Source organism: Marmota monax, unplaced genomic scaffold (assembly GCF_021218885.2).
Source record: "Marmota monax isolate L192 unplaced genomic scaffold, Marmota_monax_Labrador192_F-V1.1 WCK01_AAM20220418_F8-fsc00092, whole genome shotgun sequence".
NCBI classification, from domain to species: Eukaryota; Metazoa; Chordata; class Mammalia; order Rodentia; family Sciuridae; genus Marmota; species Marmota monax.
Window position 1 is genome coordinate 5565460 of NW_026692583.1, and position 27643 is coordinate 5593102.

A 27643-nucleotide genomic window follows, 5' to 3' on the forward strand; every position below is an offset into this window, starting at 1 on the left:
ATGCTTCAACATTCACTTTGGATGTCACCTTCACTAGAGAGGCCTAGCTGGGGTCTGGCATAGAGGTCCCTATGAAGGCCCTGGGGTTACTGCTTCCCTATGTGCCCCCCACTACAGTAAGTGCTTTGGGCTGAGTCCTGGGTCTGGGCAGCGCCCTCTGGCACAGTGCCTGGCACTCTGCCAGCATCCAGTAAACATCTCAAGTACAGGAGAGGATGTACCACGTGACCTGGAAGCAGTCACTGCAGGGCCTCGGCTTCCTCATCCGTGGAGCAGGTCTTTCTGGGTCTAAGAGGCTGCAAACATGAGGGTGGGGGTGTATCCTGGTCTTTGAGGAACGGGCCAGGTCTCCAGGGTGTCCAAGTTGGGTGTTCATCATCTGGGCTTGGCCTCCACCAAAGCCACAGGCGGGCCAAGGCCTGCAGCAGCCTTTCCTGGGGCCAGCTCCTCTTTCAAGTTCCCTTTACCCATAAGAACTGCACCAGACGCCCACGTACTTCAGCATAAGGGGCCTTTGGAAGATTCTGGATTATTTGAGGCTTCAAAGAAGCACTGCACCTCTTGGCCACAGGAAGGGAATTCCAGACTCCTCAGAGCAGAACAAGTCAATAGAGACAGGACAGTGCTAGGCGCATTAGCTATCCGTCATTATGTTCTGTATTACACATAACATTTATTATTCTATTTTTGCTGTAGGCTCCGGGGGGCATCTCCTGTGGCATCACCTCTGCGTTCTGCTTCCCCAACTTTCTGAGCACCTGGTCCCCTGAGGATGGAGTTAAAATGTGGATTCTGGTGAAGCAAGACTCGGGCCCTGGCCTGTGTGCTTCCCAAGCAGAAGGAATGGAGGCGCTTGGTTCTCAGGGTACCCAGCTTCGTGCTCTCCCATTCCTGGGAGAGGGCACTGGATGGGTCCTGCCTGGGCTGAGTGCTTCTCCAGAAGGAGCCACAGCGCCCGTTCCCAGGTACTCAGGCACTCCCAGGGAAGGCGGGTCTTGGGCCCACATGGGAAGGTTCCTGGAGGTGACGGCAGCTGGGGTGGAGCCAGGCCCTTCTCTGGACAGCGACCATCTGAGCTGGTAAAAGTTATCATCTTTCAACCTGGAAATGGATTTCCAGAGGCCCCGCGATGGGGACAGGAGTGGGGTGGAGGTTGGGGGGCAGGAGGGGGAGTGTGGATTCGCAATAGCAGCTGTGTTCCTAATTTCCCCCGGAGGAGGCCTGGCCGCCCCTCCTCCGCGCTGAGTGTTTGCCATTAAAAACAAACAGTATCATTTGGTTCAATATAAAATGAATTAAAGGAAATTAAACTGCGGGGGCCATGTGGCGTGCCTTGTCTCCCATTGTCTGGGGCCGTTTTTCATCTTCCCCAGCGGGGAACAACAGCTTGGGGGGTGTGGAGCTGGGCAGGACGAGTTCAATAAATAAGGAACACGGCCTCCCACACACCCATGGAGGCTGGGGTTCAGGAAATCCCAGGTGCCCATGGGGCCCTGTCCCTGCCGGGTCCCTTGGCGGTAGAATGTGGCCTTTGAGAGTCTTCCAGGAAACGGAGTGAAGGAAAGAAAACAAAACAAGAACAACAAAAAAATGTGTTGTCCCCAGACACAGAGAAGGGGGTGCTGGGTGGCTGAAGGAGGAGGCTGTGGGTCAGAGGGGGCCAAGCTGGAGCGGGCGGTGCCTGGTTGGCAGGGCGTGGTTCTGATGTGTCCTGTGGTGTGGAGCAGTCGCTGCTGTCACTGCAGTTGTGGCAGCTGGGCAGCAGCATGCAGGTGGGGAGAGGCAGCAGCTGGGCAGTGGTTAAGGATGTTCATTCTGGCAGGGCACAGGGGCCCATGCCTGTAACCCCAGCAACCCTGGAGGCTGAGGCAGGAGGATTGCAAGTTTGAGGCCAGCCTCAGCAACTCAGCAAGACCCTGTCTCAAAACTTAAAAAAATAAAGAAAAAGGGTCTGGGGACATCACTCAGTGGTAGAGCACTCTCCTAGCATGCATGAAGCCCTGCCCCTGCCCCAGAAAGAATGTGGGTTCTGGAACTAGAAGTCAGAATTCAAGTCCCAGCCCTGCCACTTATTTACTAAATTTGGCAAGTCACCTACCTTCTCTGTGCCTCAGTTTCTTCATCTGGCAAACTGGTGGTAAATATGAGTATCTACCTTGTAGGGCGCTAAGAGGATGAAGTAAGTCAATAGAGACAGGACAGTGCTAGGCGCATTAGCTATCCGTCATTACGTTCTGTATTACACATAACATTTATTATTCTATTTTTGCTGTAGGCTCCGGGGGGCATCTCCTGTGGCATCTGGGAGACCTGGCCTTTCAATTCATTGCTCCAACACAGACTTGCTGTGTGACCCTGGCTGGGTAAGGTAACATGCCTTGCTGAGTCTAGGTCTTTCATCTATAAACGAGGGATAAACAAACATCTGGGGACAGAGACCACTGATGCCTCTTAACATCCCTTCTTCCCTTCCTCTTTCAAAGTAAGAATTCTGACTTTTGCTTAGGTCCATTGGCACCAGCTGCAAGAGGACAGTCTGGTCTGCTAGGTGGCTAGGGTGACTGAGCGGTAGCCAAGGAAATGAGTGGAAGCAATGAGAGCAATTCTGGGGACGTCACCTCCAGAGATGGAGGAACACGCATTCCGACGAACACAAAAATCTTAATAGGACAGAAGCATGCAGAATCCAGAAGCCTGGTCAAAGGGAAATACATCCTGCTTCAGGGAGGTTCGTTCCAGAACACAAAGGCTAACGGGAAATCTGCTAATGCAGCGCCACATAGCAGTAGCTAGGAGGAGGAAGATCAAGTGGTTTTTGCTCTAACTCAACAACCACTTTAGATTTTTAAGATGTTGATAACTGGACTGGATATGTTCTTGCCATTGTAAAACACTGGCCTTGACCTCAAAGACGGCACCTGGTTGGATGGGGGAGTGAGAGGGTTAGGTTTCTGAGCCAATTCAGCTTGCCAGGCCCGATGCTAACCTAAGTCTGGCCAGAAGGGTGTCTTGTGGGTGTGGTGAACATCTATAGTCAGGTACCTTAAGTAACAGAGTTTGTCCTCTATCATCTGGGTGGGCCTCATCTAATCCAGTGAAAAACCTTAAGAGCAAGACTGAGATTTTTTTCCTTGGAAGAGAAAATTCTGCTTCTGGCTGCAGCAGCAGCACCTGCCTGAGACCCCAGCTGGCCCTGCAATCACGCAAGCCAACTCCTTGAAATAAACTTCTTAGGTTCATGTGCTCTACTGGTTCCGCTTCTCTGGAGGAGCTGCCTGGTGCAGGCAGGTGAGGGGCATTCCCAGGGAGGTCGGCTGCCTGGGCCAGGCAAGCACACATCAAACAGCAAGGGGCCTCCCCAGGGCCGAGGATTCTGGGTAAAGCGGAAAGCAGTCCATCTTAAAATCTAGCAGTTCCATTTCTAGATGTGTGCAGAGATGTTCCTTATTGTACTGTTCATAATAAATAGTAAAACATTAAAGAAAGAGTCTAACAGCTCGTAGTAGGAACTAAGGGACTGGATGGCTACACCTTGGGAAATATGACACTTAAAAAAAGAATAAGTGGAGACTTAGAGCTACCCATGTGGGTAATGATCACTATATGCATCAGATCACCCAGAGTGTTTGTTAAAGCCCAGGGCCAGGCCTCAGCCCTTGACTCGCTGACTCAGGTCATCTGGGGCAGAGTCTGTGCATTTCTAACAAGTTGCCCGATGATGCTGAGATCGCCAGTCCAGGGGGCACACTTGGAGTGGTGCAGATGAACACAAACTTCGAAAATACAATGTAATGTTGCAAAATGATGTGCACACAGTATCACTGGTGTTAATCTGTTATGTCTGAAAACATACTGTATCTTGTTTATGGATATACATGTGTAGCAAATAAACTAAAGTGGTTACCTCTAGGGTGGGAGAGAGAATAAGTACATTTCAGAGGATGTGGCAGAGATACTGCCACTAAGTTCCTCAAATCCCAAGGAGTTTCCCCAGGCCTCAGGAGGATAAGAGTCTCCCAGATTCCCGTGCTGTTAGGTGGGGCCTCCTGAGTCCTGGGCAACAGGAGAATGAGGGTGCAGTGGATCTGCCTTACTTCCTGGTGCCTAAAACTTTCCACGCACTCCTCCGAGTTCCCCTTCCTTATTGCCCTCCTTGGTGTGAAATTTCCTATGCCCCTTTCGACTCAAAGTGTGGCCCATGGGCCAGTTATATCAGCATCACCAGGGAGTTTGTTAGAAATCAGAATTGCAGAGGGAAGCCCAGGAATCAGTGTGAACAGCTCACCAGATGATTTTTATGAACATTTAAATTTGAAAAACAGGGTCCCAGGGGAGTCCTAGGGGATGGTGGTTTCACTCCCTAGGGGAATCCTGGATCCCTAAATGACTGCATAGAGCAGGCGGAGCATCTTAGCTGACCTGCACTAGACAATGGTGACAAGGCAGTAAAGCACTGGCTTCTGCCATTGAGACTCTGATGTTCTTTGGCAACAGTATGTGGTTTACCCTAATTAATACTGAAGGGAAACAATTATACAGGGGGTATTAACTGTATTAATTAACAATTAATACAGTGAGGCCAGTTGGGTGGGGTTTAAGCTCTTTAAAAGAGGAATGTGGGTAAGAACAGCAAGAGTTATAGATACAGAGATCTATTACATATTCTTTTCAGCACGTTTGTATAACTTAAAAATATTACAAAGTAATCTAGAAATGAAAAATCTCAGATTTATACAGGTGACCGACCAGGGACAAATGGAACAAGGAGGGTGTTATGGTTTGGATGTGAGGTGTCCCCCAGAAGGTCACATGTAAGACCATGCAGGAAGGTTCAGGGGAGAAATAACTGGGTTGTAAGACTCTAGACCCAATCAGCCTTTCCTCAGGGATTAAGTGAGTGTCACTGAAGAGGTGGGTGTGGCTGGAGGAGGCGGGGATTGGGGCGTGGCTTTGGGGGTCTATATTTGTACCTGGCCAGTGGAGACCTCTCTCTGCTTCCTGATCACCATGGTGGGAGCCCTGTCCTCTGCCACAAGCTCCGCCATGATGTTCAGCTTCAGCTCTAGGCTGGAGAAATGGAGCCGGCCTTCTCTGGACTGAGACCTCTGAAACCGTGAGCCTCCAATAAGCTCTTCCTCCTCTGTAGTTGTTCTGGTGAGACCCTGTAGTCATAGCAGTGAAAAAGCCGACTAAAAGCTGGGGAATGAGGATAAAGCACTACCCAAGAGACAGGTGGTGACAGCGCACCCCAGGGCGTCACTGTCTCTACTGGGGCACATACGGCCAGATGACTCCTCTACTGCTGTAGATGTCGCTGGCAAGAGATGGACAAGTTCCTTCTCTGATACCTATGGTGGCATAATCACCTGTTATCAGTTTTTTGCGACTGCTGTTAACAAATCACCACAAACTGTGTGACAACACAAGAGACATTCACTCTCTCAGCTGGGAGGCCAGAATTCTGAGATCAGTTTCAAAATCAAGGTGTTGAAGGGCTGGGGTTGTGGCTCAGTGGTAGAATGCTCACCTTGCACACGTGGGGTCCTGGGTTCAATCCTCAGCACCACATAAAAATAAAGGAAATAGAGGCATTATGTTCAACTACAACTAAAAAATAAATAAATATCAAAAAAAAAATCAAGATGTTGACTGGGCCATGCTCCCTCTGGAGACTCAGCCTCTTTCAGCTCCCTTCAGGCAGCCCCCAGCATCCTCTGGTTTGTGGCCACACCATATGATCTCCCTCTTCACACTAACTTCAAAGTCAGCAAACTTTTCCTTAAAGGACCAGATGATAAATATTTTGGATTTCTTTCAATTTTTCTATCTCTGTCACCTCTCCTCAACTCTGCCATGGTAGCTCAACAGCAGCCACAGACAATACATTAGTGAATGGGCGCTGAGTGTGTCCCAATAAAACTTTATTTACAAAAACAAGTAGTGGGCCACAGAGTGTAGTTTGCAGATCCCTGAACTAGATTCTGGAGCACAGTGTGTCCCATCCCCCTCGGGAAAAGGGTTCACTGGTTGAGAAGCTGGGAAAATGTCAGGGAGAACCAAGGGCATGATGGATTGCAGGACTTCTTGAAGTCTTCCCTATGATAATGTGAGAGGGGGGATGAGGTACAGAGTGTCTCTCCGTTATGTGACCACAGAACACTTTCTTATAAAATGGCTTGGAACATCTCCTGACAGCCCCAGAATTACAGATCAGTGAATTTTCTTTCGTTCCACCCTGATTCTGGTTAGATTAGGACTTTCTTGCTTGATTTAATCTGCACACAGATGACTAGTGCTTCCGACTTCCCTAGAACAACCATAATCACCTAACCCTCCAGCACTTGACCCGAAGTAGTTAATCCCCATAACGGTGTGCAGAGGTCAGTCCTGCTAGGCCCACTCTAAACATGGGAACACTGAGGCTCAGTGGGGTTAATCACGATCCCAGAGGCAGAACGGGGTGGATGAAGAATTTGAACCTAAGTTTAATTTCAGAATGTGTGTCCTTTCTGGGACCCCACCACGCCACCAGAAGCAATCTCTTATCTCTCTCTCCTGCTTACACACTCTAGATTCTTGGCAACGACAGAGAGGAAGTTTTCTAAAAGCGTAACGCCCACCAAACATCAGGTAATGTCAGTATTGCTAACAATGGTGTCCCTGTCTCTGACTTTCTATTCTGTTTGGCTGAAATCCAATCACAAGAGGATCAACACCTCCAAGAACAGCTGCACACAGACACAGTACCCTTGGGCTCGGCCCCTGACTGGCTGCTTACAAGCCGGGTGCCTTTCCTCAGGATGCTCAGTTTCCTCATCTGTACAACGGGACTGATAACACTACCTCCTCAGAGTGCTGCTGTGAAGATCAATGACATATGCAACTGGCATATTTCAGATGGTAGGTAAATACACAAATAGGAAGAAAAGCCATGTGACATTAGCTGCTCTTTGGAGTTTGAATCCTACTTTGCCATCTGCAGGCCTGGGGACCCCTGACAATCTAGTTGGCCTCCCTGAGCCTCAGTGTTATCTGTCCCATGGACTGAAGTAAACTTGGCCAGCCTCCTGAGAGTCATTGTAAGGACTTTTTAAAGGGGTGGGCTATCTCAGTGGATAAAACAGACCTGTAAATGCCCCTGGGACTTATGGTCCAGTGGGGGAGAATCTGACCACATAATTACAGAGCAGCATGGTAAGTGCTGGGATAGAGGAGGAGCTCATAGGAACTTACACGAATGGGACCCACATTATCTTAAAGGGATCCAGGGGGAAGTGACATCCAAGCTGAGTCCTGGAGAGACACAGTCAATGGGTCAAAGAGGGCTACGAAATCCAAAACCATACAAGTGTCCACAAAGGAATCCTCACCTGGGTGTAGTGGCACACACCTGTAAACCCAGCTACTCAGGAGCTGAGGCAGGAGGATTGCAAGTTCGAGGCCAGCCTGGGCAACTTAGCAAGACCTTGTCTCAAAGTGGAATGAAAAGGGCTGGGGATGCAACCCAGTGATAGAGCACTTGCCTAGCACTTGAGGTCTTGGGTTCAATCTCTAGGACTGAAGAAAAAATCCATAATAAGGCCAAACGGCTTCCAGGACCTACAAACCCAGCTGTTTTAAAAAGGGCTGTTATGTACTGTAAACCAGGAGCACTGATGGCGACCTCACCATGCTGTCTGAGGTTGTGTGATGGGCACCTCCGAACCCCCCATCTTAATGCCCAGGACTGTGACCATAAGGAAAAAGCCCACCTGGATGATGTTACAGGCCATATGACAAAAGGGACTTTACAGATGGCAATAAGGTTACTCGTCAGTTGAGTCTGAGCTCATGAAAAGGGAGGTCGTCTAGGTGGGTCTAATCCAATCACTTGAGGCCTTTAAAAGCACAGTTTTCTCTGACTGGTGGCAGAAGGGGAAACCAGGGAGATGACAGGCAGGATTTGATGTGCTACTTCTGGCTTGAAGGTAGGACCGTCATGTGTCAAGATCAGAGAGAAGCTTCCAGGAGCTGTGGATGACCCCAGGAATCGCATCAAATTCTGCCAACCACCTGAACAGCCTGGGAGTGGATTGAGTCTGGAACCTCCGGATATGAGCACTCCCTGGGGAGGCTTTGACTTGGCTCTTCAGAGACCTTTGACCTCCTGTCAAGTTAAGTTAGAGGTCACTGAAAAGTTAATACAGGAGGTGTGTGTGTGTGTGAGTGTGTGTGATTACTATTATCCCAAATTATAGGTGAGAAAATCAAAGCAAAAAGAGGAGAGATGATCTTGCTAAGGTCCCACAGCTGGTGAATGGAAAAGGGATCCCCAGACAGGATCTGGACCCAAGCAGCCAGTTCCAGGGCCCAGGCTTTTCACCATTACACCAGGTTAGGGGAACAATCTCCAGGACAGGGGAAATGGGTCACTGAAGCCAGCAAGCTGGGGCTGTGTGTGGACAACTCCTATTTGAAGACTGTGAGCTGAGCAGGAAGCACACACGTGTGTACATAGGTAGGTGTGACACAGCTAGGAAAGATTCAGGGTTAGCATTTTACCCTCTAGATGGGGAAGTGGGCCTCTGGGGGCAGGAAAGAAGACTTCTGACTGTATACCATGTCCTGTTTTCCATGTTTTGAACTTTGAACCCTAGGATTATGTTTCCTATTAACAAAATAAATAATGATGAATAATTTGACAGTGGTAAAAAGACATCTGAACCAATACAGAATGCTTTCAAAAAAGCAGAGAACTATAGGTGAACTGGTCTGGGGGTGTATTAGCCTGTTAGGTGTCCTAAGGAGGCCTGGGTGGCTTTCACAACATAACTAAGCGCCAGAGGCCGGAAGCCCAAGGTCAAGGTCCTTCGAGGCCTCTCCCCCTGGCTGGAGGATGACTGCCTTTTCACGGTGTCTTCATATCATCTTCATCAATGCAAGTCTGTGTCCAAATGTCCTCTTGGCATAAGAGGAATATTCGATGAGGGCCCACCCTAGTAACTGCCTTTTCACATAATTACCTGCTTAATGTCCCTATTTCTAAATATAGCCATAATTAGCCAGACAAATTTTTGGCCCAGACCTGTAATCCCTGTGAGTTGGGAGGCTAAGGCTAGAGGATCACTAGTTTGAGGCCAGCCTCAGCTACTTAGTGATACCCTGTCTCAAAATTAATTAATTAAAAAAAAAAGGAGCTGGGGATGTAGCTCAGTGGTAAAGCATCTCTGGGTTCAAACCCCATTAACAACAACAGAAATCAGGCACTTTGGGTCCAGACTATAACATAAATTTTGAGGGACACAATTCAGCTCCAACTAGGGGAGCTGTCCCAGGGTCCTCAGCAACCTTTGACCCAGTTTCTCCACTTCAACACTACGGACATTTGGGGCCACATCATTCTCAATCATGCAACCATCCTGTGCACGGTAGGGCACGGAGCGACGTCCCTGACCTTTATCCAATAAATACTGGAGGCACTTCCCCACCAATTGTGACACCAAAAACACATCTCCAGAAATTGCATTCACCTCCCAGCAGGGTGGGGGAGACAGGAAATAAATAAAGACAGAGCAATCGGAGACCCATCAGGGACTGGCACACACAAGGAAGGACAAGAAGTGACAGTGAATAATGCAGGGTAGGAAAGCCACTTTCAACAGGAGGGACCCTCAGAGGAGATGACATTGGAGTCAGGCTCTGAATGATGTGACAGAGACAGCCCAGCGAACAGCAAGAGGAAGACTGCCCAGGCAGAGGCCATGGAAGTGCCGAGGCCTGAGAAGGAAGATGCTGGGGGCAGGGGTAGGGGACGTCCCCAGGTCACCAGGGTTGCAGGTCCAGCATGAACAAGGTGCAGAGGGAGGCGTGGGGCAGGAAGCAGATCCAACAGGCCCAAGATGTACGAGTTACAGAAAAGTCATTTCAATCTGAAATGACAAGTGGCAGCTCAAGACACCCGGCCAGCCAGGGTAGGGTTGAGACCAAGGATGAAGATCAGCGGCCGCCATCGCTAACCCATCTTGGCCTTCCAAAGAGCCTGGCTCTCCTAGGAGGCCCAGGTGGGAGGCTCCCACAGCCCCCTTCGTGCTGGGAGGCATGTGGGAATTGGCGTCTTTGGCAGAGGGAGGATTAAGCAAAGGAGGAAAATGAAGAGATTCCCAGAGTCCCCAAGCAAGGTGGCTCGGCCAGCCTCACACGCCAGGGCCATCCAGCAGACCCCAATACCAAACCCTTCCACGGTCATAATTATAATATTAAAAACCAGCCCACCCTCTCAGCGGACAGCACAGAGGCCCGGGAAGCGCAGCTGTGCTGTGAACTATTAGGGGGTCCCTGACAGATGTGTCTCCCCGCAGCCCCGGCCCAGCTGCAGATGAAGACCTGTCCCTTTCTTCCTCCTAGACAAGGATTGATGAGGACTCTCCAGAGCACTCAGACAGGCGAGGAAAGGCTGCGGACCTTCTCCCAGCCTGCAATTTATCTTGGGGGGTCTATTCACATCGTTTCTTCCAGGCTGGACCGTGCTCTGACCCAGCACATTAATCTCTCCGAATAAAGTAATAATAATCAAAATCATGGAGCTGGACGGTTGCCAGGGAGGCATTAATAACTGTCACCCACACCTCGGCGGTGCAGGGAAGGGGTGTTGGGGCCCATCCCCGCCCCCTTGGCCCCCTTGATGTAGCACTATTGGAAAGGGAAAAAAGTAGGGTGGCTCTGGCCTGGATTTGGGGGAGTTTATACAGATGGTGTGTGGGGATGCATCTGAGAAGCTCCCCAAACAAATCTGGGAAACACACATGGGAAGAAGTAGGGTCGAATAACAGAGCAGGTATTCTGGAATTGGACTGCCTGAGTTCAAACCCCAGCTTAGCCATTGACAAGCTGTGTGACCTTAGGTTACTTCCTTAACCTCTCACTGCTTGGTTCTCTCCTGGTGAGAAGGTAAAAGCATTTCAGCTTCTGTGGGCAACAGTTCAGTCATTTTTCTAAGAGTTAAGTAGAACTACCACACGACCCGCAAAGTCCACCCTTAGGTGTCTTCCCAGAAAAACTGTGTTTCCAATACATGCTTGGACGAGAAGCCCTACTGGCCACACCGTTCACAGTAGCTCAAGAGTGGCAACAGCCCCAACGTCAATGAGGGTGAAATGGCTACATAAATGGTCTCTGCCGACAGGGAACACGATTCAACCACAGCAGGAATGAAGTGCTGATCCCGCCACAGCCTGGACGGGCCTGAGACATGACTCAGTGAAGGTCTCACTGGTATTTCCACATCTAGGGAATATCTAGAACGGGCAAGTCCATCAAGACTGAAGGGGTGGCCTGGGGCTCGTGGGAGGGGTCGTGGAGTGTGAGTTTGAGGGCTCCTTTGGGGTGATGACAATAACCTGAAACCAGATAGGGGTGTTGGCTGCAAAACACTGTCACCACATTAAGTGCCACCAACAGTATTCTTTGAATGGCTAATTTTACATTGTGTGAGTTTTTCCTTAATTAAAACAAAAACAACAATGGCTGGTGCCTCACAAGCCTGATGGGAGAAGGAAGCAAGCCAGGGGGAGCTGGGCCCCCTCGAGGCTGACCCCACGCTGGCCGCTCCTGTGGCTGCTGCACGGTCTCCCTGGGGTTGATGACCTTTGCCAAGTTACTTAACTCGGTTTTCTCTCTGGAAAGAGATATCGGCAGCATCTACTCTCTGCAGATTGATCGGATTAAACGAGGCCATGGCTCAGGAGGTTCTGAATGAAGATGGGGATTTTGGCCACTTGGTTCCCTAGAGAACCACCCATGGCTTCATCTGAGCCCAGCCCACACCCGGCGATCCGCAAATATTTCTAGAACAAATGGCATTGCCGTCTGACTTCTGATGGTTGCTTCGCAATAGTTAGCTATGGTAATCACCATAGCTAACTATTGCAAAGTTTGGCTATCAGATTTCTTTGAGAGGCCCTTCATGGTCTTTTCTAGAAAAGAGGGGTGTGTAGTGCTCTGCTGGTAGATTTCTGAGTTCATGACAGACTTGTTTGGAAACCTACCGAAGAGGCTTGAGCTGAGCTGGAAATGGAATCCAAACTCTCACTGGGTAGCTGGCCAGCCTAGTCTCCATCCACCTACCCATCCATTCATCCATCCAACCATCCATCCACCCACCCAACCAACCATCTGTTCATCCATCTATCCTTCCATCCAACCATCCATCCACCCACCCATCCACCCCCCACCCAACCAACCATCTGTCTATCTCGTATGTCCGTCCATCCATCCATCCATCCATCATCCATCCACCCACCCAACCAACCATCTATCCACCCATCCACCCCCTATCCAACTATCCATCCATCCATCCAACCATCCATCCATCCATTAATGCATTCTCCTATCCATCCACCCATGTTTCCCCCATCCACCCATCCATCTATCCATTCATCCACCCACTCCATAATCCCCTGTCCACCCTCTCTCCCTACCCCATCCAGTTGTCCTCACACCCACCCACCCATGGATCAATCTGCACATGTACCTACCTGCCATCCTGCCACAGCACATCCATCTCCCTCCGTATCCACACACCCACCCCTCTACCCACTCTCTCTCATGCACACACACACACACACACACACAGAGCAAGTGCTTCTGAATGCATCGAAGATGCTGGTGATCCCTCCACTAATCACCTAGATTCATTTGCTTCCAGGAATGGAGGGTCTGCATTGTGGGGGAGTGGGGAGAAGTGACAGGAAGGATGACCGAATTAATTGTTTCTAAGAAGATGGCTCTGGCTGCAGGAAGCGAAGGGAGAGTGGGATAGACACACCAAGGGAAGGGTGAGGTCTCACGGCAGTGAGGACGCTGTGGCGGTGGTGGAGATGCGGGGGGAGGCTGGATTCAGAGCCTCGGGGGAGGCAGGGCAGACGGAGCCCACTTGCAGACTGGGAGCAGCAGAAAGAGAGGAGAAGGCCGCTTCCAGGCTGCTGGCTGCAGGAGCGGCCACAGGGCAGCACACGCAGAGATGGGGACACGAGAGAGCCCAGGCTCCAGGGAGACCCGAGGCCACCTTTGGAAAGACCTCCTGTATCGTACCTGGTCCTCCTGCTGAGCACTTCCCTCAGGAGGCCAGTCCAGACCACCCACTGGGCCTTCCCTGGTGACAGCTGATTGGATGGGGGGTGAGCATGTGACCAGTGGAGCCCCTTCCTGGCCAGTCACTGGGCTGTAAACCAGTTGGTACAACAGAGGACTCGGGCTGGCCAGGGCCCTCCCCTAGGCACCTGAGGGTGGACCCAGAGATGGCATGAGCTGCGGTCAGAGCTGGGTGGCCGCCAGGAGGCCTTGTTCCTCTGGCTTTGCACTCTCGGGTCTAAGTCTACTTATGACGTGGCTTTGTGACAGCCCCTGTTCCGGCTGCAGCAGAGGAATTCAAGCTCAGGCAGAGGTGGGTGGCTGCCTGATGGCATGGATGGTCTTCGTGTCTGTCTGGGTGGCCTTGGGCAAGCGTAGTTCAATTCCTACAGGTGTGAAAACGGGGTGGGCTGGCCTTGATCCCCAGGGCAACGGTAATCAGAGTACTCAGGACAGTGACCAGCGCCCGGGACACACCCTGCAAGGGCCTGCTATTGCAGCTGCTCCTGCTCCTCACTAGAATGGGCTGACAAATGACTTTCTGTGACAGTCTGTTCTCAGGCACCGACTACCGTGGGCTCCAGCACGGGCTCTGTCTCTCCTGCCCCGGCCCCACCCTGCTGGCTGCCCAGAGCCAGGAGCTCCCAGCAGGTGCACAGGTAGGTGGGGGCAGGGAGGCCCTGCCTGGGTGCTATCAGCCCCAGCCCCGCCCCAACCAGGGCTGCGAGGCCAGGGCTTGGTGTGGCTAGTGGCCAGGCAGGGGTCTTAGTGCTCAAGAGGATGACAAGCCCCATGCCTGCAGGTGGCCGAGGCTAGTGTCCCCTGGCAGGAGATGGCCCACTCTTGTCTATGCAGGTGATGGCTACAGGCCATTCCTGGTCCAGGCACAGGGTCCCCAGAGAGCTCACAGTGTAGCTCTCACCCTCACTGTCCTACATGGTGCGAGGTCCAGGCAGGTGCACGGAGGAGGAGGCCCACCGGAAGCTTCTCCCTGGGGTTTCCAGGCCTAATGACACCAATGTCAGGCACATGAGTCTGTGGGAACAGTCACCCGGCCGGGGTTCTCAGAGATCAGACAGCTGCAAGAGGCCCCGATGTTACAGTTTGGATAGGAGGTGTCCCCAAGCTCAGGTGTAAACACAGGGATGTTCTGAACGAAATGACTAGGTTATGGGGCTGCGAGTTAATCAGGGGACTTGGCCATTTGATGGGTCAATAACTGAGAGCACTATCATGCTGGGCGGCAGCTGCGGGCAGGCAGGGTGGTGGCTGAAGGAAGTCGGTGCCTGGGGGTGTGCCCTCAGGATTAGAGATCTTTCTTTCTTTTTTTGTATCAGGGATTTAACCCAGGGCACTTAACCACTGACCCCCATCCCCATCCCTTTTTATTTTGAGACAGGGTCCTGCTAACTTGCTTAGGACCTTGCTAAATTATTGAGGCTAGCCTTGAACTTATGATCTTCCCCATCCTCCCGACCCCCCCCGCCCCCCCAGCCTCCAGAGTCACTAGAACTACAGGCTGGGCCACCATGCCCTGTGGGATTACACTCCTGCCCCTGGCTCCTTGTGGGAACTTTCTCTACTCTCCTGCTGCCAGGAGGTGAGCAGCTCCCCCCCCACACACACCTTCCATGACTTTCTGCCCTGCCTCAGACCAGGGCAACGGAGTTGGCCCATGGTGGAATTTGCCTCGGAAACATGAGCCCTAAATAAACTCTTCCTCCTCTTAAATTGTTCTTGCCAGGCCTTTTAGTCACAGAGATGCACAGGTGACTGACACACCCTGGATTTGGTGTCAGTCGGGCCTGGGGGCAAATCGTAGATCTGCCAGGTGTCTGCAGGGATCTCTAAGCCTTGATCTCTTTGTCCATAAACGGGGAGAGTGCCCACCTTGAAAGGAAGGGGGAGACAGCAGCAGCAGGAGGAGTAATGAGCACAGTGGTGAGTAAAGATGATCATCCGCTGGGTGGGGTGGTGCATAGTAACCCAGGAGGCTGAGGCAGGAGGATTGGAAGTTTGAGGCCAGCCTCAGCATCTTAGCAAGACCTTGCTTCACACACACAAAAGGGCTGGGGATGAGGCTCAGTGGCAGAATGCCCCTGGGTTCAACCCCTGGTACCAAAACAAAAGAAAGGTCATCCTGGTGGCCGACATTCATGGAGCATCTGCCCCGGGCCAGGCCTGCTTGGATCCTCATCATCTCTTCACCTTCAAAACTGCCCAGGGGGGTCTCTGGCAGGCTGCGGAGGGGCTGGCCGTGAGGAGGGTGGGATACAAGTGCTGGTCACGAAGGTGCAGGCCAGGGGTAGGGGAGCCACCGGGTGGTCTGGTCTGGAGAGCCCTGTCCACAAAAAAACAGCTGGCCGCCATGGAGATGAAGGGGCGGAGAGAAGGTCCATGCCAGGCCTGGCAGAGAGCTGCTGCAGAAGCTGCCCGTGCCAGGAAGGGCCCCACTCTGAGGAGGGACGGGAGGAGTGACAGCACCCACTTCACGGGAGGTGGTACAGATTCGTGAGTTGCTGAGTGTCCAGTGGTTAGTGACCTGTGGACAGTGACCTGTGGTGACCCGGAAGGGAGGAAGCCAGGTGTGGTGGACGGAAGAGTAGCCCCCACCACAGGGTCCCCATCCCAGTCCCCACAACCTGTGAAGACACCAGCTGACAAGGCCAAGGGGACTTTACCTTGAGATGGGCCCAGTGTGATCCCAGGGTCCTTGTAAGAGGAAGGCCAGGAGGCCAGAGTCAGAGAGGGAGAGGTGACCAGGGAAGGGAGGACAGAGAAGATGCGAGAAGGACCCCACCTGCCATCCTGACCCCATGGGAAAGGAAAGAGCCCAGGCACCACCTGCCACCCTGACTGGAGCCTGGTGAAACCCAGGTCAGGTTCTGACCTGGAGAGGAATGGAAAAGTCAATTCACTTTAATTTGCTTTAAGCCACCAAATTTGTAAGAGTTTGTCACAGCAGCTCTTGTTGGGCCTACCACTGGCTGAAGCCACCTGGAGGACACTGGGCACAGGAGCCCAGTGTTAAAATACACACAGGACACCAGTGGTCTCAGTGATTCAGGAGGCTGAGGCAGGAGGACTGCAAGCGTGAGGCCAGCCTCAGCAACTTAGGGAGGCCCTAAGCAACTTAGTGAGACCCTGACTCAAAAGAAAAAGGGCTGAGGATGTGGGTCAGTGGTAAAGCGCCCCTGGGTTCAATCCCCAGGACTTTATCACACACACACAAAATACACACAGGTCTGGGCAGAGAGCAGGGTGAAGAAGACAGACATGTTAACTGCAAGACATCAGCTGTAAAATTATTATCCCCATATTATAGATGAGGCGACTGAGGCACAGAGAGGTTAAGAAACTCATCCAAGGCCACACAGCTAGTCAGTGAGAGCTGACAGTCAAAAAGGATAAATGATATCAGCACAGGCCGAGCACCCCTGACCCAACAATCTGAAATCTGGAAAAAGTTCCAAATGCAAAACATTTTGAGCTCAGGTATAATGACACAAGTGGAGAATCCCACCCCTGACCTTGTGTGATGATCCTGGTCAAAACACAGGTGCCCTAAAAATATTATTCAAGTTACCTTCAGGTCTTTGTGTCAGGAATATAGGAAAAAAAATGCATCCCGTGTTCAGACGTGGGCATAATCCCTGAGATGTCTCATTATGTATACATAAATATTCCCAAACCTGGAGAGCCCTGGTCCCAGTACAACCTGTCCTGTGAATTGAGCAATTTACTCTCCCCTGGACTTGAGGCAAAGCACTTGGTGTGTCCCATACCAATCGTTCTTATGAAATGAGTACCTTAAAGGAAGTCGGATGAGGAGACTAGGACTCAGAGAGGTTGTTACCTGCCCAAGTCACACAGCTAGGGAGGAGTCGAGGTGGCCCAGAGTGTGGATGTGTCTGAGGTCAAATTCCACCAGAGTGAACCTGGGCCGTGCTGCTTCCTGGAGTCAAGGGCATGGGGCCTGCGGCCACTGGCAGGAACTCAACAGCAAATGGTAGTGGTCATGAGGGTCTTGGGGAAGTAAGGGGGCACCTCAGGGTTTCTTCAGGCCACTGTGTGTCTCCTGACTTTCCTTCCCGTGGGTCTTTTGATCTTCAAGTGTCTTTAACTACCTGTCACTGGCTTTGGCCCCCGAGTTGTGGCTTCATCTCAGAAAACCTCAGTGGCTTGGGGTTTGGCTCACCTAGATCAATACCCAGCGGGGAGCGGAGACACCGGCTCCAAGCTGACCCCGGCTAATGGGCTGGGTCCGTTGTCACTCAGATGGATGGTCAAGTCTGACCTGCTCTCTGCCAAGCAATGTCTGGGACAAATTCTGAGCTTTCTGAACTGGAAAGATGGCTATTTTTTTTTTTTTTTATGGAAAGGGAAGCCAGGCACTGGAGAGATGCTTTAGTCTGCCTGCCTCTGTCCAGGGTCCCTTTGGGTCATCTTAGAATCACTGGGAATCACGATATCCCACGGTGGCATTTTGCCTAGGCCTTCTCAGTCCTCAGAACTTCAATGGCTGTTTGCCAAGACCTCTCTGCCCAGTGTCCGCCTGCAGCCCAGGCCCACGGCAAAGCCTCGCGGCTGCCTCCACCCCTCCTGTGTCCATGGCAGACATCACCAATCGAGCACAGAGCCCTTCCTTTTGAGCCTCAGCCCCCTTTACAAAATGAGCCCCTGGAAGACAGAGAGTCAAAGCCCACCAGGCCACCCTTCCCTGGGAGGAGCAGGACACAGGACACAGGACCCAGATCACAGCAACATCCCCCCACCCCACGATGAATTTAGCATCAGAGAAGCTTCAACTAGAGTAACTAGGAAACGTCTTCACAGAGTACGTAAGAAGGTACTGGCCAAAGCCACGCTCAGCTTCCATATGACCCCGGCCGGTGACAGAGCTGCCAGCTCAGGCTCTGTGCACTTGACAAGCCGACCTCAGCTCTGCTCTTGGCCGATTCTTTCCTCCTCTAAAAGGTGCCCAGGATCCCCTGCGTGATCCGTGTGGCTGGGGGCGGCTGTGGCCGCAGCCAGGACCTACCTTGGACTTGACCGCCAGGATGATCTTGGGCAGGGCCACGATGAGGCACTTGAGGGCGATGGTGATGTACTTCAGCACAAAGTCTGCGATTCCCACGATCCACAGCAGGTCGAAGAAGTCCAGCGTCTCCAGGTTGGGCTTTAGGAAGATGAGGCTGGGGAGAATTCACAGAGCCAAGATGTTTATCCAGAGCCCGGCCCTTGGTAGTTCTGCCTGCTCACCCGGGAGCCTTGGAAATATTACCCACAGAAACAGCAATGACCTCTGTGTCCCATTCCTGAGTCTGCTACAAACCTGCTGTGTGACCTCAGGTGGGTCTCTTAACTTCTCTGAGCCTCAGTTCCCTTGAGGGTTATAGGGAGAGATGGGCTTGGAACATCGTTAAGGTCCCCTCCAGTTTTATGGATCCACAAGAATCTTGACAAAAGTGGGCAAAGGAAGGAAGAAGGGGAGAAGTCATGTCAACGTTGCAGAGGACGCAGGGCAACTGCAGGCTGGGTACTGGGCTACACCGTACACTCAGTGTATCTCATTAAATCTCCCTCTCCAGCAGGCACAGCTAACCTCTATAAAAAGGACTGAAGCTTGGAGACACAAGTCTCCCAAGGTCACATTATAATAACATAAGGATGTTAGTATCCAACAGACTTGAGTTTGAACTCTGGCTTCTCCATTTGCTGGAACCTGGGTAAGTACAGTTTTCTCTGCAAACCTGAGTGTGCACATCAGTACAATGGGAATCACACCCTCCCTGACGGTGTTCCTGACAGGCCTTGGGGATCACAGACACACTGCAGACCCTGCCAGGCTGCGGTGGCAATGGTAACAGCAATTCCAGGAGGCAGGTGTGTTTATCCAACCCTCTTTGCAGACGAGAAAACTGAGGCACAGAATGGCAAATCAGCACAAAGTGGTACAGGTACTAAGGGACGGAGGCAGATGAGGTGCAGGCTTCCCGGGTTAACGCTCTCCTAATCCTTAGTACGCACAGGGTAAACCCATTTTATCTATCCACGGCCAGCCAAGTTAGACCTCACGCTCCATGTTTGTTCTCAACTCTTGGGAGACAAACAACAAGCAGGGTTCAAGTTGGCAGCTGTCCACGGACCACACTCTGAGTAGCACCGCTCTCATCACCCCTGAGGATGAAAGTGTTATTCATAATTATGCGAACAGTAGTCGTAAAACACCTTGGCTTCTCACTTCCTGCCGGGCCTGCTCTATGGACTTCCTGTGTCTCAGCTCATTTCGTCTTCCCAAGACTCTGTGAAGTAGGAACTAAGATGCTCCCATCCTGAGCAGAGGGCACTGGGCATGAGTCACCTGCTCATGGGGGCTCAGCGCATGGCCCTGGGCTTGGAATCTGCATCTTTCCTTCCTTCCCACTGGATCAGAGGCTCTGAGCCAAGGCCGGGATGGGTCCTGTCGGCCTCCCAAACGCTTCGGAAATACCTTGCTGGCCTGGCAGACAAGGGCGGGGACGAACCTCTTAAGCATCCTAGGAACAGATCCACCTGGTTTTCCTGCTCTCTTTAAGCAGCGAGAGTAGGGAAAATCCAAGAGGACCCTCTATGGTGGCAACCGCTCCCCACATCTGCGTGTTGTCCACATCCCAGTCTGTCTCCCTGGGACCCCTCGTCTCCAAGTTCAAGTGGACACCCACGTCGTAACACAGGAAGACGACTGGGGCCTGCGCTCCCCTCTCTGGCTCCACTTGGCTCCTTCCTGGGGATCCCAAACTGACTGGCTGATTGCTGCACTCTGCAAGTCTTTTATGCGTCTCTGATTGTAATATAACAAGATTCGGTCTCAGACTTTCCATTTCATCTCAAAGACACCAGTTGACGTTTGACTCACCTGCCTGGGTTTTACCTTATCATCTTGGTGCTTTTCCTGTTTTGTTTTTTTTTTGCTTTTGGTGGGGGTGGGGGAGGGGGAAGTGGCGCATTTTCCCACAGAGAGTTCACTTGTTTCTAAAATGCTCCAGGAACTTTTAACGGGCTGACAGATTGATGGTCAGTTTTGCTCATTAGACGCCATCATCCATAATTATAGTAATTAACCCTAAAATAATATGATGACTACATGTCAACTGCTTTATAGTTCACCCAGTTCTTTCATGTATTTTCCGACACCTGGCCTTGCTACGGAGCCTGCTCAGGTGGATCAGGAAGAACTAACTCAGCCCTGGTTTCTCAGGACTTGCCAAGGGGCAGAATGCAGGCAAGAGGTAGAATTAAGGTTCCCGGAGGTTGGTCATCAGGGTTCAAATCCTGGGAGGACTCAAGGTCACTGCTAAACGCTGTCTCTGGGGCTGAGGCTCCTTAGGAAGGTGCTGTGATCTGAATGTGGTTTGTGCCCCAAAGGTTTACGGTGGAGGGCTTGGTGCTCAGAGGGTGATGAGACAGGTGGTGGGGCCTTTAAAAGGCAGGACCTAGTGGGAAGCCAATATTGGTCCTTCTTCTTTTTAGCTTCTGGTCTCCAAGTTCATCTGGCCCCAGGTCCTCACCAGAGGCATGCCAACATCAGTGCCTTGCCCTTGAGCTTCTAGAAATGTGAGTTAGATAAACCTCATTTCCTCAAAAAGCACCCAATTTTGGGTGTTTTCTTATAGTAACAGATAACCATTCTCATCCTTCTGGATCTAAAGCCTCGGTTTCCTCACTTGTGAAGGGAGGATATGGCGTTACCCTGCTGGGTCACTGGGAGGGCTAAATAAGACAATGGCTGTTGGCAGCACTTATGTGCACACTGTAGACAGGTGGCATCTGAAAGGACAAGGACTGAGCTCTGTTGCTTTTCTCTTAAGCCACTCTCTCTCTTGCTCTTTCTAGGCTGCCAGTTTGACTCAGCCCTAGTTTGATGGGGCCACTGAGGTCTGAGCCTGGAATATGATCATGCCCAGAAAATGGCATGAGTGGGAAATTCCTCCAAGCTTCTGGGAAACTCCACCCCCTCTACCCTCCACCAGGACTGGAGATTCTGGACCACATGACCAAGGCAGGGGGTGAGATGTGTCTTGAGTCTTGGGATGAACTCCAAGGGCTGCTCTTATGGGGAGGCCTCAGGAAGTGTCCAAACTACTGACTCCTCAAAGTCCATTTTCAAAACGGGGGACGTGATCTGCGAGTCTGACTTGTTTCAACCCTAGGCAGAGGCCCTTCCCCCACCCTCCACGAGACAGCCTTCCCTCCGTCCCGGCAGCCCTCAGTTCCGCACAGAGCGGGAACATTTTGGTAACATACTCTTAACACTGTTTCAAACACTTTTTCTAAAATGAAGGGGAGTGTTCCATTGACAGGGTTGTTCCTTTTTTTGGGGGGTTGGGTACCTGTATTTGAACTCAGGGGCACTCAGCCACTGATCCACATCCCCAGCCTTAGTTTGTATTTGATTTAGAGACAGGGTCTCACTGAGTTGCTTGGCACCTCGCTTTTGCTGAGGCTGGCTTTGAACTCGCGATCCTCCCGCCTCAGCCTCCCGAGCCACTGGGATGACAGGTATGCGCCACTGCACCTGGCTCAGGGTTGTTCTTTATTCTTAATTAATTCTTTGTTGTTAAAATAACTCATCTTATGAAATGATGCAGGTGGTAGATGATCTTTTTTCTCCTAACTGGTAAAACACACATCATAAAATTTGCCTCTTGACCATTGTTATGAATACAAGATGCTCACACGGTTGACAACTCACTTCCACCCAGCGTCAGAGCTCCGCATCCTGCAGAACTTGAACCCACACCCATCAGACAACAGCTCCCACTCCCCCTCCCTTGGAAACCACCCTGCGACTTTCTGCCTGTATGAATTTAACTATTGTAAATACCTTGCGTCAGTAGAATCGTGCAGTGTGTTTATGTGTGTGAGAGAGAGAGAAGAGTGTGTGTGTGTGTATGTGTGTGTGTGTGTGTGTGTGTTTGTGACTGGCTTATTCCAATTTAGGAAATATCCCCAAGATTCATCCATGCTGTCACCTGTGTCCGAATTTCCACCCTTTTTCTTTTTTCGAGGCTGAGTAATATTCCATTACATGGACAGAGCACATTCTATCCATTCATCTGCCAGTGGACACTTGGGTTCCTTCTACCTTTTGGTTCCTATAGGATGATCATTTTAAAATGTCTTTTTAACTGCAAAAAGCAAGCTGCTGTCTACATGGTGGACTTCTGAATTTTGGCTGAGGGATGCTTCACTGGTTTGGGAAATCTCCAGGTCTGAGATTTACAAAATCTTGTGGGTGGTGTAGGTCTGTGGTTCAGCTCCCCCTCGGATCCTCCCACAAACAGTTCTCAGATTCTGCAAAGTTGCATCTGTGGCATCTGAGCACGTGACCCTCCATTCTTAGATGCAGTCACTACTGCCATCCTCAAGGAAGCCATCTGGTCCTTGGTGACCTGGCCCTTTTGGCCACAGGTGCTTGGGCAGGGCTGGACCCCTAGCCCACGAAAAGCCAGTCAGGCGCTCTCCTCTTTCTTGAATTTTAAGGGAGCCAGTGAGAGGCTTAATCATGCCAAGAGCTGACATCAAAACCAATGTCCACGATTTCTGGCTGACGGGTTCCAGGAATTTCTCTGGTTCCTGCCGTCTAGGGCCTGGTTGTTCAGCTTTCCTAGGATTGAGCGAGCCCCTCGTTGGAGCAAGGCCTGACATGACAGCATCCCAAAGGGCTGGAGTTGATAACTTTTGTCAGTTCAGGCCGAGCATCCCTGATCTCCAAACTTGAAATGGGTAATGCTCTAAAATCTGAAGCTGTTTGAGCATTGTGATTTTGGAGCGTTTTGGACTTAGGATGATTTTCAGATTGGGAATGCTCTGTGGGTAAAGTCTACACAAGTGTTCCAAAATCTGAAAAACTCCCAAGTCTGAAACACTTTTGGTCCCAAGGTTTTTGGATAAGGGATCCTCTGTATAGTCTTGAGAACTGGCACCGGAAGTAACAATAAAGGCGACTTGTGGATTTAAAGTGAAAAGGTGGTAAATGAAGGAGAAAGTGTCACGAAGTGGCAAGCTCTGCATGTCACCTCCTCTAACAGTTACACACACACACCTGCAGAGAAACATGTTAACCTGGTGGCAGTTTGGTGACAAGAATAGAGGCAATTTTGGTCTTTTAAAAAATGTGTCTTCTTTCTAACATTTCACCATTTAAAATAAATTACCTTCAAAGTCAGAAAAATAAATTACTTTTAAAAGCCTGAGCTGGGTATGGTGGTGCACATCTGTAATCCCAGGTATGTGGCAGTCCAGGGCAGGAGGACCACCAGTTTGAGGCCAGCCTGGGCAACTCAGTGAGACCCTATCTTAATAGAGCTGGGGGTGTGGCTCAGTGGTTAAGCGCCCTGGGTTCAATTCCTGGCACAAATAAATAAATAAATAAATAAAAGGACAGGGGTCGGGGTGCGGATCAGTGCTAGAACACTCATATAGCATGTGCAAAGTCCTAGTCATGCAAAAAATAAAAATAAAAATAAATAAATAAAAATTTTAAAAAAGTGTTACTCATTTATTTAGTTATTTGAAAAAATTAATGAAACAAGTATGGACATTGTACAAGGTACCTAGGAAAGTGCCTCGCTACCAGGAAACAGGAGGTGGCAGGCAGCCCTGAAACACTCAGGAACAAGTTCTGACTGTGTGACGGGCTCCAGGAGTGGGGTGCTGCCCTCCTGGACCTGCTGGAGCTCTGGTGAAGCTCACTGGCTTCAGAGCACTTTCCAGGGGCTTGGTTGCCAAGGTGATGGGAAATTTTAAGGCAGCTGATGACCAATCAGGGCCAAGCAGTCCATTCTGTGCCTGTGGCTCAGCCTCCCACCTGTCACTGTGTTGCCCAGGACTCTGAGTCAAAAAGTCACATGAGAACAGAGTCCCCAGGTCATGTGATGTGTGTCTAGGGTAGGGGACCCTTGTTCCTGCCCGGATGAAACCAGAGAGGATAGATATTTTATCTCTTAATAATTACAAAAGCACTGCTCTTATTACGAAAAAGTCTGTCCAGTACAAAAACATTACAAAATACAGACAGTACAATAAAGCATTACCATTACCCACACATTCAACCTCTGGAGGGCCATGGCTAATATTTTAGGTCGGGCGCACAATCTTCCTATGAAAGAACCATGACCTGTCATCCCAGCTACTCAGGAGGCTGAGGCGAGAGGATCTCAAGTTCAAGGTCAGCCTGGGCAACTTAGTGAGACCCTGATTTAAAATAAAATATAAAGGAGTAGGGGCATAGCCTAGCATGTGCGAGGCCCTGGTTTCAATACCCGGCACTGGAAAAAAATATTTTAAATATTTTCAGTTTTGTCTGTTATATGGTCTTTGTTCTAGCTATTTGACTTCGTCAGCCAAAAACACTCATACCTCACATGTACGTGCATGAATGGAGGGGGTGCAGCTGGGTTCCAATTAAATGCCATTAATTAAAAATATATGGATGGCTGGAGTTTGCCAACCCCACTTTCGCATGTATCTCTAGATTTTCTAAAAATGTACATATAGGGGCTGGGGTTGTGGCTCAGCGGTAGAGCGCTCACCTAGCATGTGCAAGACCCTGGGTTCGATCCGCAGCACCACATAAAAATAAATAAAATAAAGGTATTGTATTCAACTACAACTAAAAAATATTTTTTAAAAAATGTACATATAAGTACAATAAAATACCTTTAAAAAGTTGCTACATTCACAGAGCAGGAAAAAAAATCAAATAATACAAACAGCTAAACAGTTCCAACCAAGTTTCTGATCTCCAGTGCCACCCCAGAGGCAATGCTGCATCTAGTGTCTCATGTGTCTTTCTGGAAATATCCAGACCTGCACTATCCACACACTGACCATTCTGAGCACTAGAAATGTGGTCAGTTGATAGGAACATGAGCCATATGTGTAAGATGCCAGGTTACCAAGATTTAATGCAGAATAATGAATGTACAATATCTCAAAGAGTTTTTATCTTGATTGCATGTTGAAATGACAGCATTTCTGATACTGAGTTGTCCCTCAGTGTCCATGAGGAATTGATTCCAGGATCTTCTACGGACATCAAAATCCAAGATGCTCAGGTCTCACAGTGAAAATGGCACCGTATTTGCATGTAACTTATCACATCCTCCTGAATGCTTGAAACCAACTCTAGATGACTTATAATATCCAATAGTACAATGTCAATGCTGCGTGAACAGTGCTCTACTCTATTGGTAAGGGAATAATACAAGAAGCAAGGTCTGCGCACGGTTAGTGCCGATGCGATCATCGTCATCATTATTATATTATTATTATTATTGGTAACAGGGATTGAACTCTGGGGCACTAAACCATGGAGCCACATTTCCAGCCCAATTTTGAATTTTATTAGAGACAGGGCCTCACCGAGTTGTTGGTGCCTCGCTTTGAACTTGCCATCCTCCTGCCTCAGCCTCCTGAGCCGCTGGGATTATAGGCAGGTGCATCACCACGCTCAGCTTCAGATACAATTGTTTTTTCTGACAACTCCCACCTGAGGTTGGCTGAATCCTCAGATGTGGAGGCCGATTGTACTGGGTTAAATAAAATCTATTGGTAAAATTAACTGTCTTTTTCTTTTTTATTATTTTTCTTCATGTGGCAATTGGGAAATGTAAAGTTGTGTGTGGGGCTTGTGTTATATTTCTGCTAGGGTACCTAGGCGCCGGTGTGTAACAACAGACTGGAGTCCGAGAGCTGAGACATGACACAGGGCTGGTGTGTCCTTCTCAAGTGCAGGGGTGTGGGCCCCAAACCCAGCCAAGCCCCGCGACTCTTCCACTAGAAGGGTCTCCCCCACTCACCTGTTGTACAGTTGCTGGGAGCTGAATGTGTACAGCACACACAGGGTGTTCCCTGCCAGGAAGGCCAAGATCCACAGGATGACCAGCACTGACCTCTTCTCCTGGAGACAAAGCAAGAGATCTGTGGAGATGCTGCAATGACAAAGGCACACCTAGCGGAACATTCTGGAATGTTCCCCCATGAGTGGAAACCTCACGGTCTCACAGTTTTGGAGGAAGCAGGGCTGATGGGAAAGGGAAAGGGCACCAGCATCTTTCCATCTCACTGGGACCCAAAGAGTAGGCACAGAGAAGGTGACACAGTAGTGCCCACCGGATTGGAGAACCAGCTGAAGAGGGGAGGAGCTTGGGGCAGAGACCCTGGAGCTAGATGGCCGGGGTCGAATCTGTGGTGGGCTACCTGGGAGCTGGCGGTCACGGTTTGGATATGAAGTGTCCCCCAAGACCTCACGCACTGTAACAGGAGAGACGGTGCAGGAATGTTCAGGGGTGAAACGATTAGCTTATGAGGGCCCAATCAGTGGGTTACTTGGTCACGGCGGGATTCGAAATTTGAATGGATGACTGGGTGGTGGGGCAGTGGCTGGAGGAAGAGGTCACTGGGAGTGAGGCCCTTGGAGATTACATTTTCTCTCTCTCTGCTTTCCTGAATGCCACGAGCTGACAGCTTGCCCTATCCCACCTCTCAACCATGATGTTCTTACTCAGGCCCAGAGCATGGTGCTGGCCGACCATGGACTGAACCCATGAAACCAGGAGTCCAAAATAAACGTCTCCTGGTCTTGTAATTTGGTCACAGCAAAGAAAAGCTGACTAACACGCCATCGGACAGGTCCTGGGCCAGCTGCTGATCTCTGCACCTTCCTTTCCTCATCCGGTCGGCGAGTGCTTGTCAGGACCTACCCTGTGGAGTCACACAGGCTTAGGAGAGCACCTGGCGGCAGTGTTAGGTGACACTTAGGGTAGAACAGGGCGCAGAGAGGTTAGGGAACTGCTGCTCAAGGGCATACGTGTCACCATTTGAAGAGGGTCCTGCCGTTAGGGATGAAGTCACACTTAACGTGTAAAGGGTCATCCTGGTTTGGATCCAGACCTGTCTGGCTCGCTAAGGGGCAGGGCCTCGGACAGAGACCACACAACCTGGGAGTGGATTCAGAGCGAGGTGGTGGAGACTTCTGCTCCCACTTTTTTCTCACACAGACCTCTGGGCTCTCTCCTGGCCAGCAGTTCAATGTGGGGTCACACTCCTAGGACGGGGTTCACACTCATAAACATGGCTGTCACAGCCTTTCACGGTCCCTGTTGGGTCCCTAGGAAGACAAACTGAAAACCTTCTCAGTTTTCTGTTTCCTGGCAGCTTCAGGGCCCGAGGGCAAGAAGCAATCCTGCGAGATGCCCCTCAGAGGAGGCACGGAGACCCGGGAGACACCAGCAGACCCCTCTGCTCGGATTCCCAAAAGCTGCTCTTCTTCCTGGCCGGGGTGGCTCCATTGCTGGAACAGGATGAGGTCATAACTTTCCCAGTGTGACCGTCCCTGTGGTTTCGGTAAATGCTCAAGACACGCTGTCTGCAGACGGCCCAGCACCCGCTCCCTGCTGCAGCACACGTTTCCAGAGAGTGGACCCAACAAATGCATCCCCATTCACTCATTATTCTGGGAGCGGTCAGGGTTAATGACTACAGAAACCAC

At 50.6% G+C, this 27643-nt stretch overlaps 1 protein-coding gene across 2 annotated transcripts in view; it reads right to left on the reverse strand.

Moving 5' to 3' along the window:
• The window catches only part of Rnft2 (ring finger protein, transmembrane 2), a 68882-nt gene that overhangs the window by 27484 nt on the left and 13755 nt on the right, over window positions 1-27643 (reverse strand). The window contains exons 6-8 of one of the 2 annotated variants that reach the window (XM_046446291.2): window positions 25953-26053; window positions 18149-18302; window positions 360-5162 (exon numbers count right to left, since the gene is read on the reverse strand). In XM_046446291.2, coding sequence (XP_046302247.1) covers window positions 4959-5162; window positions 18149-18302; window positions 25953-26053 — 459 coding nt within the window. In that variant the 3' untranslated portion in view covers window positions 360-4958. Of the gene's footprint in view, window positions 1-359; window positions 5163-18148; window positions 18303-25952; window positions 26054-27643 lie in introns of those variants that run through there. The other variant, XM_046446290.2, reaches the window with a different exon arrangement.